Source organism: Papaver somniferum, chromosome 5 (assembly GCF_003573695.1).
Source record: "Papaver somniferum cultivar HN1 chromosome 5, ASM357369v1, whole genome shotgun sequence".
Taxonomy (NCBI): domain Eukaryota; kingdom Viridiplantae; phylum Streptophyta; class Magnoliopsida; order Ranunculales; family Papaveraceae; genus Papaver; species Papaver somniferum.
Genome location: NC_039362.1, coordinates 139,255,756 through 139,269,551, shown reverse-complemented (window position 1 = coordinate 139,269,551; position 13,796 = coordinate 139,255,756). Strand labels below are relative to the sequence as shown.

The following is a 13,796-nucleotide window of genomic DNA, read 5'->3' as shown; positions in this document are numbered from 1 at the left end:
TATGCAAAACTTTGTCCAAGGTTAAGGGAGGGTACCGAGAATGATCACAATAGAAATGTCGTCACTTGAATGTTTTTTTAATGCTTCCATTGTTTGTTTCTCAAATAGCACATATATATAGTCATTTGAATCTTAAAATATGCGCAAACCCTTGTCGAAGGTTAAGCCATGGTACCGGAAATGAGCACAAAATGATTGTATTGATTCTGTGGCTGAATAGATGTGTTTATCTTCCTCTTATACGGTCTCTTTATTTAATGTGGTAAGTTCGTTAAGTTACATCAGGCGTCATATACTGTAGGTGTAGATTAGGCTATCAAAATATTCCAGTTTCAATTTGATAAATTGAAACTGCACAGTGTTAGATGACGGGACAAGTACCCATTCGACAAGCTACTCTATAACTTGAAATTTTTACGCATCATCTCACTTCGACAAAACTATTAAAACATATACTGAATGAACTAAAGAACTGCTTGTGATTTTTTTTTGTTTCTTGAATTTTCTTATCAAGTGATTCTGTGTGAATGCAGATATGAAAATCGTGGATTGAAGTGAAGTTGATGCAATGATGCAACATGCCAGACAACCAAGCAAGATCACACTACTCGCTAGCGTGTTGACATTGTTACTTGTTAGCCTCTGTTAGACATTATTTTTTTCTTTTTTGGCTTTGTTGTAGCCTGTTGTGTACTTTCTTTTGCATACACTAGACTGGGAGTAAACTCTAAACATTGTGCTTATGTGGGTTTGTACTTTTCACTGAACATTTTGAACTCAAAAAGACAAAGACCCCGTTTCTTTCAAGTTTTTAGTTTTTTTCCTAGTTACCAGATTTTATCGGAAAAAAATCCGATATCCGATAACTTAACCTTAACCTTATTGAATTGGAATTTTTGGTATCCGCCGGATATTATCGGATACCGGATATCCGATAATCCTTAATCTCAACCTTATCGGTACTGTCAATATCCGGCGGATATTTATCGGTTGCCACACTTATTCAGCACCATATTGAACTTCGCAACAATTTTTACAGTCAAAACATTCAGCTTGCAGGGAGGGAAGAATACATGGAGGCCATAAACCGGAAGACTGAAAAGTTGGAACTGGAGGCCCGTGCTAAGGTTGGAACATCGGGCCTACGCACCAGATATCCCGCCAGGTAAAGAAGCGTGAACAGAATAGATAGATTGGCTGGGAGAGAGTAGGGATACGACGAAGAAGAAGCCGCGCGCCATCACCATGGCTGCAAACGCAACCCACCAATTTCTCAAAATTCTATCTTCTAAAGCCCTAAACCCTACATTATCATTACCATTGACTCAAATTCGAAAATTCCCAATTTCTCAAAACCCCAGAAACTATACTTCAGTTTTACAAGCTGCTGTAAACGATAATGTTGGTAGTAGTAGTGGAGGTAGATCTGGAGGTCTTTCATCACCTCCTCCTCCTCCCGTTAATGAGATTTCTGAGAGAATTGATATTAATCCTCCTAAAGGAACTAGAGATTTTCCTCCTGATGAAATGCGACTTCGGACTTGGCTTTTTCAGAATTTCAGAGAGGTTAGTCAATGATTTTGTATTTTTTTATTCCGAATTTCACTTCAATTAATGATTCTTCTGGTAATTTGTAGGTTTCTCGATTGTTTGGGTTTGAAGAGATTGATTTCCCTGTACTTGAATCTGAAGCTCTCTATATTAGAAAAGCTGGGGAAGAAATTAGAGACCAGGTAAACAAAAATAGAAGAAAAACCTAATTGCCCCCAATTTCAAGGAACACTGCATAGACTGATTAATTTTTTGTTTGTTTGGGAAATAGTTATATAGTTTTGAGGATAGAGGAGGTCGTCGTGTTGCGTTGAGGCCGGAGCTTACTCCTTCATTGGCAAGACTTGTGCTGCAGAAAGGGTATAGTTGAAACTCAGCTTTTCTATTTTACCAGCATTTTGTTGTTGTCGCCAAATGTCATTGAGAAATCTGGTATTTGTACTGCGACTGGGAATAACTAGATGGGATACATTAGAATGGGCCTTATTATGAAATCCATCAAATCAGAAGTGCTTTCATCGTCAAATTTAAAATGCACTGTGAACTGTTGTATGATGAATTGGGATTGGTCTAGATGGGATACATTAGAATGGGCCTTATGACATCCATCAACTCAGCAGTGCTTCCATCGTCAAATTTAAAATGCACTGTGAACTGTTATAACATTAATTGGATTGGTTATTGTTTAATTTCATTTTGTATGCTAGTTCTGGTTTAAATATCTTTGTTGAGTGGATAGATGAGCTAACTGTGGGTAGTTGTTTATTCATTATTTTGTGTTTCTTCTGATTTTTCGTCCAGGTACAGATCAGATTGCAGAATTTGATGTCAGTTGTTTTTTCTGTTCAGAAAATCTTCCCCACTCCCATTCAAATGGTTCGCAATAGGACAGTGTTGGCGTTACGAGCGTATGACTAGGGGACGTCGTCGTGAGCATTACCAGTGGAATATGGATATTATTGGTGTTCCTGGAGTTGCGGTATGCTGCACTTTCTCAGAACCTCTAATCATCTAATGTCCTGCACTTGCTGAAGCACATAAAGGGATCCTAACTAAATATTTTGAATGCTCAGTTTTTTTTCCCTTTCAGTTGGCATATTGGTCTATCTGTAACCTTTGTATTTGTCTTTTTTGTTTATAGGCTGAAGCAGAGCTCATTTCTTCAATGGTCACTTTCTTTAAACGATTGGGGATCACATCAGCAGATGTTGGCTTTAAAGTTTCCAGTCGAAAGGTGTAAGCTTCTTGCTCAATAGTTAGAGCTAGGGTCCTCATTATTTTGTTTGATTTTGAATTATAACTGAAATTGGGCACCTACATAACTGCATTTTCTTTAGGATAGTAGGTTATAAAATTTTGGTGAAAAGAATAGGGTTTCTGATTACTTCTATTAAATGGTTGAATCAGTACTGATCCACGCAAAATTGTAATCTTAAGCTTTGTGGTGAAGAGTTTATCCATCCTTATGATAAGACATGTCCATCACAGTGTCAGTTTTACATGAAAAAACCCCATCCATGCAAAATAAACACATGGTTTGTTGAGGTACTTCGGTGATTAAACTGTGGTTAGTGTGTATAAAGGTTTAGATGGGTTTGGCGCAGCCGTACATTGGTTTGTTGGCTTTTGTAATTGGAGGCCTTAGTGCCACGGCATGTCTCTTAATATATTTATTTGGTGAATTCCATAAATATTCTATGATTTGACTACCTTTAACTGTATGTGAGGAGGCTAGCATTGAAATGGAAATTGGTGTATCATGTGTATGGTTGAGAAGTGTATTTGTATTAGTCTCAAGGTTTTAGCCGACCATGATGACAATAATCCACTATTCTTAAGTTGTTATTTTTATGCTTTGTGTACTGATTTGACAATCTTTAACTATGTTTGAGGAAACTAATGATCAAAATAGCTATATTTCGAAGTTGCCGAGGCATGTGTTTGGTGTAAAAAGTGTTAATATTAATCGCAGAGATTTAGCTGACTAAGGTCCCAGTAATCCTCTATCTTTAAGTCGTTAGTTTATTGCTTTATGTATTGCTTTATTAATAGTATGATTCACTTGGATGTATCATGTGTTTGGTGTAAAAAGTGTTAATATTAGTCGCAAAGATTTAGCCGACTAAGGTCCCAGTAATCCTCTATTTTTAAGTCGTTAGTTTATTGCTTTATGTATTGCTTTATTAATAGTATGATTCACTTGGATGTATGCTGCGCGTTTCGTATCTTACCTCTTCTATTTCACAGGTTCTACAAGAAGTGCTTCATAGTTATTCTATACCAGAAAATTTATTTGGCAAAGTTTGCATCACCATTGACAAGGTTAGTTTGGTCAAATTTTTGCCAATAGCATTAATTTGATGCTGTCTCTTCCTTTATTTCTTTATGGAATCACATCTTTTGGTAAGAGTTTTTTATTTCAAATTTGGAGCAGTTGGAGAAGATTCCTATCGACGAGATTAAAAAAGACCTGAAGTTAGTTGGAATGACAGAAGAAGCTATTGAAGAACTGCTGCAAGTTCTGTCTGTAAACTCATTGTCTGAACTGGAAGGTTAGATTTTATAAACCATTGAACCATGTATAGGAATTTCACTTATGTTTTCTAGGTTACCTTATTGTTTGCATGCTGTTATGGTTAAGGTCAACTTGCCATTTTGGTCCCTTATGCATGAAGTCCATTCACTGGGCAAAAGTAACTAAAATTTCATTTTAAAACTGCTTCTGCAATTGTTTTTGTATATGTAGAGATACTTGGATCTTCAGGGGATGCTATTGCTGAATTGAAACAACTGTTTTCACTTGCTGATAAATTTGGTTATTCTGATTGGATTCAGTTTGACGCATCTGTTGTCCGAGGACTCGCTTACTACACTGGAATCGTATTTGAGGTTTTAATAAATCCCTTTGTTGTAAATTTGTTGACATTATCTGTTGAGCAACTCATGCAATATCATACTTGCAAAACTACTCTAAAATAGGTTCTAAGGTCTATATTGTTATTATCATCACTAGGAGTTGATGGATGACACGCACGATGGCATGGCTTAAGGGTTGTTTAGGAACATCAACAGTTACACTAGTTAGTTTTCTACTCGGATCCTGTTAAGTTATTATTGGCCTTTGAGCCCTTGAGTTTCAGTTGTTTCACTCTTGCATGCTTGAACCATAAAAATTGAACTTGGATGTGTTCTGGTACATTACTTTTTGAGTTTAGAGGTATCATCACATCAATTAATGGATAATCTCAAGCTAGATAAGTGAGATTTTACTGCATACCTAGTCTGAATCACGCTCCGTGATGCTCTGATGTTGATCAAATTTCATGTTGATTTTTTTTCTTCTCAAAATGGAACGCACACTTGTCTTTCGCCTTGTAAAGGGATTTGGCTTTTTAATTTCAATATATCTGTATAGGGATTTGATAGAAAAGGGAAGCTGAGAGCAATCTGCGGTGGTGGACGATATGATCGCCTAATGTCTACATTTGGAGGTGATGATGTTCCAGCCTGCGGGTTTGGATTTGGAGATGCTGTCATTATGGAAGTAAGATTACTCATCCCTTATCGTAATGTCTCACCTGCTTTTCAATCGTTGAAGAAGCTAATTATCATGTTTGGAAGTAAGAACACAAGTTATCACATTCAATCACGAGAGAAGGCTATTATCTGAAAATATGAGTACCACGGAAAATATATATTGTCAGTTTGTTCACGTGAGCATTTCCAGTCAGTTAAAGCTAGTTTCCTTTCTCGTTAGAACTTTCAAGTATTTTTTTATTGACTTCGCTATTCCAGATTCTTATTAGTCTGTGAATATAAACATAATAATGTGTTCGGGTTATTTCAGTTGCTCAAGGAAAAGGGACTTGTACCAGAGCTAACTCCTGCTGTGGAAAATATTGTATGCGCACTGGATCAAGAACTTCAAGGAGCAGCTTCCTTAGTAGCGACCAAACTTAGAGAAAAGGGCCAAAGTGTCGATCTTGTCTTGGAGAACAAACCTATGAAATGGTATTCACTCTTGTTCATTCATTTTTCACCCCTCATTATGCAAGTTTTGGCATATTTATTTCTGTAAAGTCATTAGAAATGAATTTTTCCCTAAGCTTCCATCTCATTTTCATGGTTATACATTTGTCAACTGCTAACTACTTCTTTTCTCTCCCTCCCTCTGTTTAGGGTGTTTAAGCGTGCAGAGAAGATTAATGCTGGAAGGTTGATCTTGATAGGGAAAAACGAATGGGAAAAGGGACTGGTTCGAATAAAAAATCTAGCTACTTTTGAGCAATGTGATATCGAACTAGACAAATTGGAGTAATTCTCCAAAATTTTGTATAATCAATCTTATTCATTTCTTGCCTACTTCTTTTTCCTGTTTATTTGTGAATCAAATTAGAAGGTTTTTAGAATTTGGTTATACTCCACGAGTAGAATGCAACCACATCTCAATCATTTTTTTTATCTTCATGTATTTTGTCTCTCAAGGTTTATTTTGTATGTTCTGAAGAAACCATTTGTGATAACATTCTGTGAAGTCCTTGTAAATTTTAGTGGCAGAGACAGACACAATTTATGTGAGAAGGAAATGTCTTATGCAAACCTCCGCATCTGCATTGTGCACCATTCTGCCACTGTGATCTTGCCAACCATTACATCTCAAGCCTTTCTACCCTGGGCACGAGGGACGAACTCGCGACCTCTGCCGAAATCTCTATGGATTAACTTGATTAAGAAGCACAAGAGCACAAATCAAGTCATGATGAAAACACATTAAACAGTTCAGGACTCTCTCATTGGAAAACCACGGATAGGTTTTATTCACCTACGTGAAGTAGGTGAACAACTGAACACGTTTAAAGAGGTAAAAAATATCTCACCTCCCGAAAAAGACCCTTAAACCAAGTGAAGATTTTTTCAAAGTTGAGTCGGTCACAGAGATAAACTTAAAAGCCCTTAAACCCTAGCCGCCTCCTTCTTTCTCTCAGTCATTTCTTTCTTTCTTAAACCTTGAAAAATCTTCCTCCCCGTTTTTCTTCAAGTTGGATTTTGGGTTTTACAGGTAAGATCTTTCAAATCCTTTCCTCTATGATAATATGTTGTTCTGTTCAATCTTCCTTTCATGTCCTTTGGATCCATTTTGTTTGATCTAAATAGTGATTTTAATTTCTTTATGAGATTGTACATCTTTTCTGTCTGGGTTTTTGATTATAGAACAGTTATTCAAGGTTTATGAGTAGGGGTATTGTTTATTCTTGTTTAGATCTTTAGACCAACTCTAGTACGAAACCCTGACCATTGCTGGATTTATTTCTACTTTTTCTAATTGTTTGATTTATTTCTTAAAACCCTAGAGGTGAAATTTCTTAAACCCTAGAGATGAAATCTTGCTTGAAAACACTAAACCCTAACCATTTGTCTAGAAATACATATGTAGTGCTTTAGATTAGTAGGGGTTTTCTGGCCTGGTGATTTTTGGTTTCCACTTGTTGATCTAATTATCTGAAAGTTTTATGTTTGTGAAGTGTACTCTTTATGTTTCAATTTTTAACAAGTTTTTATGTTTTTGTATTATATCTTGTAGAATCATACTTTTAAGTAAAGATGGCTTTTGCTAGTAAACTTGGGAGCCTTGTGAGGCAAGCAAATGGACAGGGTTCTTTGGCATCTATGTACAATGCTGTCCGGTGCATGTCAGGAGGGCCTGGAGGATCAAAGCTGTTTATTGGAGGTATGCAAGTATTTGAGAGTGATAGATTGGAGTTTGAATCCTCAAATGATATTTTTCATCTGGTTAACTCAATTTTTATTACTTCTTGTAGGTCTTTCTTATGATACCGATGACAATCAACTTAAGGCAGCATTCGACAACTTTGGTGTAGTTACCGACGGTTAGTGACTGTTATTGCTTCTTTTTGTATCCTGTGTATTGGCTGTGGTGGTTTGTCCTTGTATGGGCACCAAGCTGTTCTTTAGGATGCCGGGGATTATAGTTTTGCCTGCTCTTTGAAAAAGAAAGGACCCAAAAAGAAATTGAATTGTTTATGCAGCGTTATGTGATCCTGAGATTTAAATGTGAGATATTGCGGAGGCTTGTGTTATCTTAAATGAAATGTTCAATACTTACTGGACCATATAATGTGCAGCTCGAGTTATCACGGACAGAGATTCCGGGAGGTCAAGGGGCTTTGGATTTGTCAGCTACAGCTGTGAAGAAAATGCTAGTCAAGCTCTTACTATGGACGGTCAGGTATAAATGTGAATTGAATTAATACATTTGCAATGATTCAATTAGCTGTGGTTCATCTGTAATGATGCTAAATGGGCATTGTTGTTTGTTCAGGATCTTGGTGGAAGAATTATCCGTGTAAGCTATGCTAATGAGAGACCTCCCCGGAACTTTGGTGGCGGTGGCTATGGGAACAATGGTGGTGGTGGTTATGGAGGCGGCGGAAGAAATGACGGTTTCTAAACCTGCGTTCCTTTCGGCTCTGCATGTTGGTATTCTTCTTTAGCAGTAATTTGAATGAAAAGTAGACTTATACTACATCAGTCACATTCTTAAATTCTCCAATCTCTCTTTTGTAGTGGGTTGGGTATCGTTTAGACTATTTGTTGGTTGCATTTCATGCTATTTAATAATAGTCGACATACCTGTGTGATCTTTATTTTACTCTCCCAGTTAGTTATACACTTGCATTTTGGTTAGTCGTTGAAAATAGAAATCTTTGAATTTGTGGGACTGTAACTCCTGCTTGGTTGGAAGACCATATATAAGACCACAATGTTTTGACCAATGTAAGGCATTATAACACCTTTATGAACACTGGAACAAAATCACAACATACCAATTGTGATCTCTGAACTCCATAACAGTAGGCCAATACATGGTAACACCTTTTTTTTTTTGAAGCGTCTATATGGACATAAATTGTACACTGTGCACACCTAATAGATAGTGAACTGAACCATTTATAATTTACATATATGCTATGGCTAAATATCTTTGTTACATGAGTAGGTTAGGCGCGATTTACATGCTTTAACTCTCGACTCCCCTAATATTTAGGTGAAAGCAATAGGTTAATGACGTGCATGTCCTGTAACTAAAGCATTTAGGTAGCAGCCCCAGTTAACATACCCAGTCCAGCTGGCTCCAAGCCTGAAATTTTAAGAATTTTGGCTTCTAAGCTCACTTTTGTTTTCTTGCACCCCTAGCAAGAATTTGCTTTTCCTTGGTCCATTTTCTGGCTCCGCCACTCTGTTGCAGTTCAAAATTTTGGCCATTCATTTTAGTGTTAGACTTGCTGAAGGAACAACAGACCTCATTAGCAAATGATAGGCACAATAGATCTAACATTAGTTCCCGTATATGTTTCCCGTACTCAAGATAACAATTGTGCCAGCAACAACACTAAAAGCACCTCAACCTTATATTCAACAACTCAAAGAGCTAGCAGGTTCTGTTTCGATCATAGATCTCACTTCGGTGCTTGCGTATTTTCTCCAAGTGGGTTTCAGTGGGCCTAAACTGATGGCGAATATTAAAAAATTTCCAAACCTAAAAATCTCATGTATCTGAAAAGACCGTCTCATCACACATATCAATCTAATCTAATCTACTCCATGCAATTGTTACCAGAGGTCACTCGGCTATCTTCTAATGGAAATTTCCGCATTGGAGAAGCTTCACATTGTATCATTTTCTCTTGGCCGTTAGAGATAGATGGACAACCAATTGTACACCTAAAAAACCATGTTGCAAAAATGTCCATTGTAATACTCAATTGGACGAATTGGCGTAGATTTTACCCGAGTAAGACTCCGAGTCAGACAACATAAAAATCAAAAAATCAGACAACCTGACATCCGGTTCGGTCCGACTCCGTCCCCGAATCACATAAACAAACAATGTTTGGGATTTCCCTTGATCGTTTAACATGAACCGAATTGGGTTTGTGTGATCAAAAAAATTTAACATGAGCATAAATGTGAAACAAACTGACACATGCACCAAACAGAAGTCCATCCTTATATTCCGCCCCTCCTCACGCTACCGAAAATGAATCTTGCAAATCAAAATGCTGCAGTGCTTTACTCCCAAATTCATTCATGCATACGCCACTTGATCAGTTGATCACAGTCCATATAGCACCTTCCAATCATACCATGCTTCTTTGAAGTTTTAATCATCATTAATGACACGAATGAACGAGATGTGTTAGGTGAGGTCACAGCATAAGATTCTCTTAATTTCTTGATTAATAAAATGGGTTTAGTCAACTATTACCTCCATTTAATACATTGTACCAATCGGACCCTCACACGTTCAAATGGGGTTAGCATTAGCAACGACTTTTTGAACAAAGTCTGGGCAAACTAGACTGATTATTTATTCATGGGATTAACCATTCTTCCAGTACAATTAATGCTCTTAATTATCTTTCTTAATTACTCTTCTGGTTTGTTTCAGGGACAAAACTAGTACTACATGGGATTCTATTAGTAGAAACTTACACAGAATTAATGGTTTTTTCATGTAGATCCAAGGTACTCCACATGTGTCGGTGACGGTGTGAACACAGCATACAGTGCCAAATTTACAATAATTCTTTCTTCGTTCGGAGAAACTGTTGTATTGATTCCGAAAATCTTGATTGATTTTGTGAAATGGTTTTAAAATTATTTAATATTCTAAACAAACTGAGGGAAATCTTGTCGGAAAAAAACCCGGAAAATGGGTCATTTATCTAAATATTTTTAAAACATGGTTTTAATGGACGGGTAAAAATTAATATGGATAAAATGGACATCAAAAAAATAGCAAGAATGAAACTGGATTCATCCTGGCTTAAACTTAAAAAATAGGGAAGATGAAACTGGATGCATCCTGATATAAATTAAAAATAAGAAAAAGTATTTCAAAATGGGTAGGATGAAACTGTTTACATTCATGTCCATTTAAACAATATCAAATTTTAAATGTCTTTTTCATCCAGGAATTGTTGATTTTGGTCTTTTTAGCCAATTTTGTGAAAAAAATGCACGAAACTCTTTAGAGGTAAAGAGTTTGGTGCTGGCGAGTTTCGAATTTAAATCGCTGGTATCATCACCCCAACAACTTTACCACTGTATTACAATGACACTGGTGACCTTGCAATTTTTCATCACGCTCATTTTTTTGCATTTGGCTGTTATACTAGATCAATAGTTATGTCCCAAATTTACCCAGTTCCGCTAAATGATTTTCTCACAAAAGATACAGAAAACAATGCAAATATGAATGTTTGAAGTATCAAGTAAGTCTTCAATGGTTCAGTTAGTCAAACATTTCATAGTTTTTTTGGAAAGACTATTTTTCGACTTCTAAAAACAAAAAGAATCGGAAGGTAATTTGGATATAGAGTCTGATAATAACTTCTAAAAGTAAAAGAGATTACTTCAATAGTTCAGTTAGTCAGACATTCTATAGTGTGTTTGGAAATACTATTTTTCGACTTCTTGAAACAAAAGGAATCCAAAGGTAACTTGGATGTAGAATCTGATAATAACTTCTAAAAGTAAAAGAGATTAATTTCTTGTAAAGTAAATTGATTTTGTTTCTAATTTTTGAGATAGAAGGACCACTATCCATAGATATTTACCATCATAACGATAGTTCTTGAAACCTTGATGGATATTGAAAATTTGTTGTTGTCTATTGCAGTGATTCAAAAGGTGCTACTTGTGATAGTTTGCCAAATATCCTTCTTACTTCCATTCTCATGAAAGCGAACAAGGCAAGAGTCCAGCTTGCAAGACTCACCCTATCCATCATTTTCACCATAAATAGAAAAATAATTCCTTGTCCACATCCGCGGACTGGATGCCAGCACTGCCGACAACCGTTGCACTGGTAAGTAGTAAATATGCAGCACCCACTTGCGAACCTAAAAGTGGAGTTACAACCAAAAAGCAAACCCACATAACAACACAAACTCAAAAACAGCAAAGTAATGCTTGGAAATAAAGGAAAGACAAGAGGAATCAAGATATCATTTCTTCAATATTTTTCTGGTTTGTTTTTGACTTTTCCATTTCAATAATTCAACATCGATCCAACGGTTCGATCGGCATCCATTTTTCGCAGATTCGAAGGTACATACAGTGAGAAACAACATTATTACAACAAAGATAGATCTACATTTTCTTACACCCTCTATCTGAATTATTTTGTATTTGGTTTCTGTTTCTATTTCTTCTAGTATGATTTTACACTTACAAATTACATGATACCAAATAAACCGTAACGACCTGAGTTACAGACAGACAACAACCCCACTTGACAGTACCCGATCCGGACTCTGGCTCGCTCCAGTAATCTAACATAATAGCGGGAAAGAAGCCAGAACAGATAATTGAGACTTTTAATAACAAAAGAAAAAAGTGTAACCAAACTAATGATAACAAATAAAAACATTAAAAAAAAAGAGAAAAAGAAGAAGAAAAGGAACCCACTTAGGGTTTTTTTTTTTTTTGTTTAAGTATATATATATGATGAATTTTGATAATTGATGATTAAAAACTAGTCATCAAGACTTCCCTTCTTTACCCTCGATTCAATACCAAAATAACCAACATACCATTTGACAAATTTCCTCAAACCAGCTGATAAATCAGTAGTAGGTTTATACCCAAAATCATGATAAGCTAAGCTCACATTAGCATGAGTATAAGGAACATCACCATTTCTTGGCATCTTGATCACATGTTTCTTGGCTTTAACATTCAGCAATCCTTCAAGAATCGACACCAATTTAGCTACTGATACCGGCGATGTATTGCCCAAATTGTATACCCTTAGCTGTGCAGGACCTTTCTTCTTACCACCACTTCCTGTACTCTTTTCAGCTGTATCCAATGCTCCTAGACAACCTTTAACCACATCGTCGATGTACGTGAAGTCACGGGCGACGTCTTTTTCATCATGGGTCTTGTAAATGTTGATTGGCTTTCCCTGTAGAATATCTTTGGTGAAGAAGAAATAAGCCATGTCCGGTCTACCCCATGGACCGTAGACAGTGAAGAAACGCAACCCGGTGAGCGAAAGACCGTAGATATGATTATAAGTATGTGCAATTTCTTCACCGGCTTTCTTAGTTGCAGCGTACAGTGATGCAGGTTGATCTGTTCTGTGAGATTCAGAAAATGGGTTTTCAGTATTCAATCCGTAAACTGAGCTCGACGACGCCCAGACGATCGCTGGTTGTGGATTCGCATTTTTCGCAACTTCCAATAGATTTATGTATCCGGCAATATTGGAATGCACATACGATTGCGGATTTTCCATTGCGTATCTGACACCGGCTTGTGCAGCTAAATGAAGAATATGAGTAAACGGAACGATATCGAACAATTTAGTAAGCAAATCAGCATCATTCAAATCGGCTTCCACGATAAAAACCTGATGTTTAAACAACATAGCCTGACGAGCTCTCTTCAGAGTCGGATCATAATAAGAATTGAAATTATCCAATCCTAAGACACCATCACCTCTCTTTTTCAAAGCAAGTGCACAATGAGTACCAACAAAACCAGCAGCTCCGGTGACCAAGATCGAAAACCCATTAGGCCGACGAGGCGTGGCGGAATGACGAACTTGTTTCTCCCACGCAGCACCACCACCACTGGTGTAGAAACTTGATGATAAGAAATTTGTATGGTGAAGAGGGGCATGATGGGTATAATTATTATCAGAAGAAGATAGTGGTGGGTAATTTAGAGTGAAAAAGAAGATAAGAATCAACGCAACAAGAAGTGTTACCCTGAAAAGAAGTTTAGATGAAGCTGCTAATAGTTTCGTATGATTTACACGACGGAGATAGCTGTTGTATCGTTCGAGTTTTGTGGTTTTACTTGTGTCTTCTAATGAAGATGATGCCATTGATGATTGCTTCATTTGTTTGTGGACTCTCTCTTACTTTACTCTGGTTTTTGAGGAGTGTTTTTGTGAGAGTCCTGAAGAAGTGAAGGGTATGGAAGGGAGATAGATATAATGATTAATGGTAGAGAGAGAGGTCCACGCTGTTTAGTGATGAGGAGAGAGATGAAGGGTGTCGGTTGGAGACCACCGTCACTCGATATCTTTTTTGTTTCTTTTTTTTTTTTGGTTTTTGTTTTTTTTTTAATTTTTCTGTAATGTACGAATTTTAATTATAGTTGGTATAGGTTTTGATTAATTTTATTTATATTTATATATGAAGACGGAA

At 36.7% G+C, this 13,796-nt stretch overlaps 3 protein-coding genes across 3 annotated transcripts; 2 read left to right on the top strand and 1 right to left on the bottom strand.

Moving 5' to 3' along the window:
* Positions 1–1,196: 1,196 nt before the first annotated feature.
* Positions 1,197–6,061, top strand: LOC113282914 (histidine--tRNA ligase, chloroplastic/mitochondrial-like). Its single transcript, XM_026532020.1, has 11 exons — positions 1,197–1,566; positions 1,638–1,733; positions 1,823–1,911; positions 2,401–2,530; positions 2,693–2,785; positions 3,799–3,873; positions 3,986–4,103; positions 4,298–4,440; positions 4,967–5,095; positions 5,399–5,562; positions 5,731–6,061. Exons 1-11 carry the CDS (start codon positions 1,246–1,248, stop codon positions 5,867–5,869), a joined length of 1,497 nt encoding a protein of 498 aa, XP_026387805.1. The 5' UTR covers positions 1,197–1,245; the 3' UTR covers positions 5,870–6,061.
* Positions 6,062–6,464: 403 nt separating this feature from the next.
* Positions 6,465–8,283, top strand: LOC113282913 (glycine-rich RNA-binding protein 4, mitochondrial-like). The gene is made up of 5 exons (XM_026532018.1): positions 6,465–6,610; positions 7,133–7,279; positions 7,371–7,439; positions 7,695–7,798; positions 7,892–8,283. Exons 2-5 carry the CDS (start codon positions 7,153–7,155, stop codon positions 8,018–8,020), a joined length of 429 nt encoding a protein of 142 aa, XP_026387803.1. The 5' UTR covers positions 6,465–6,610; positions 7,133–7,152; the 3' UTR covers positions 8,021–8,283.
* A 3,288-nt stretch (positions 8,284–11,571) lies between these two features.
* Positions 11,572–13,561, bottom strand: LOC113282912 (UDP-glucuronate 4-epimerase 6-like). The gene has a single exon (XM_026532017.1). The coding sequence runs from the start codon at positions 13,484–13,486 to the stop codon at positions 12,113–12,115; it is 1,374 nt and encodes a 457-aa protein (XP_026387802.1). The 5' UTR covers positions 13,487–13,561; the 3' UTR covers positions 11,572–12,112.
* Positions 13,562–13,796: the final 235 nt, after the last annotated feature.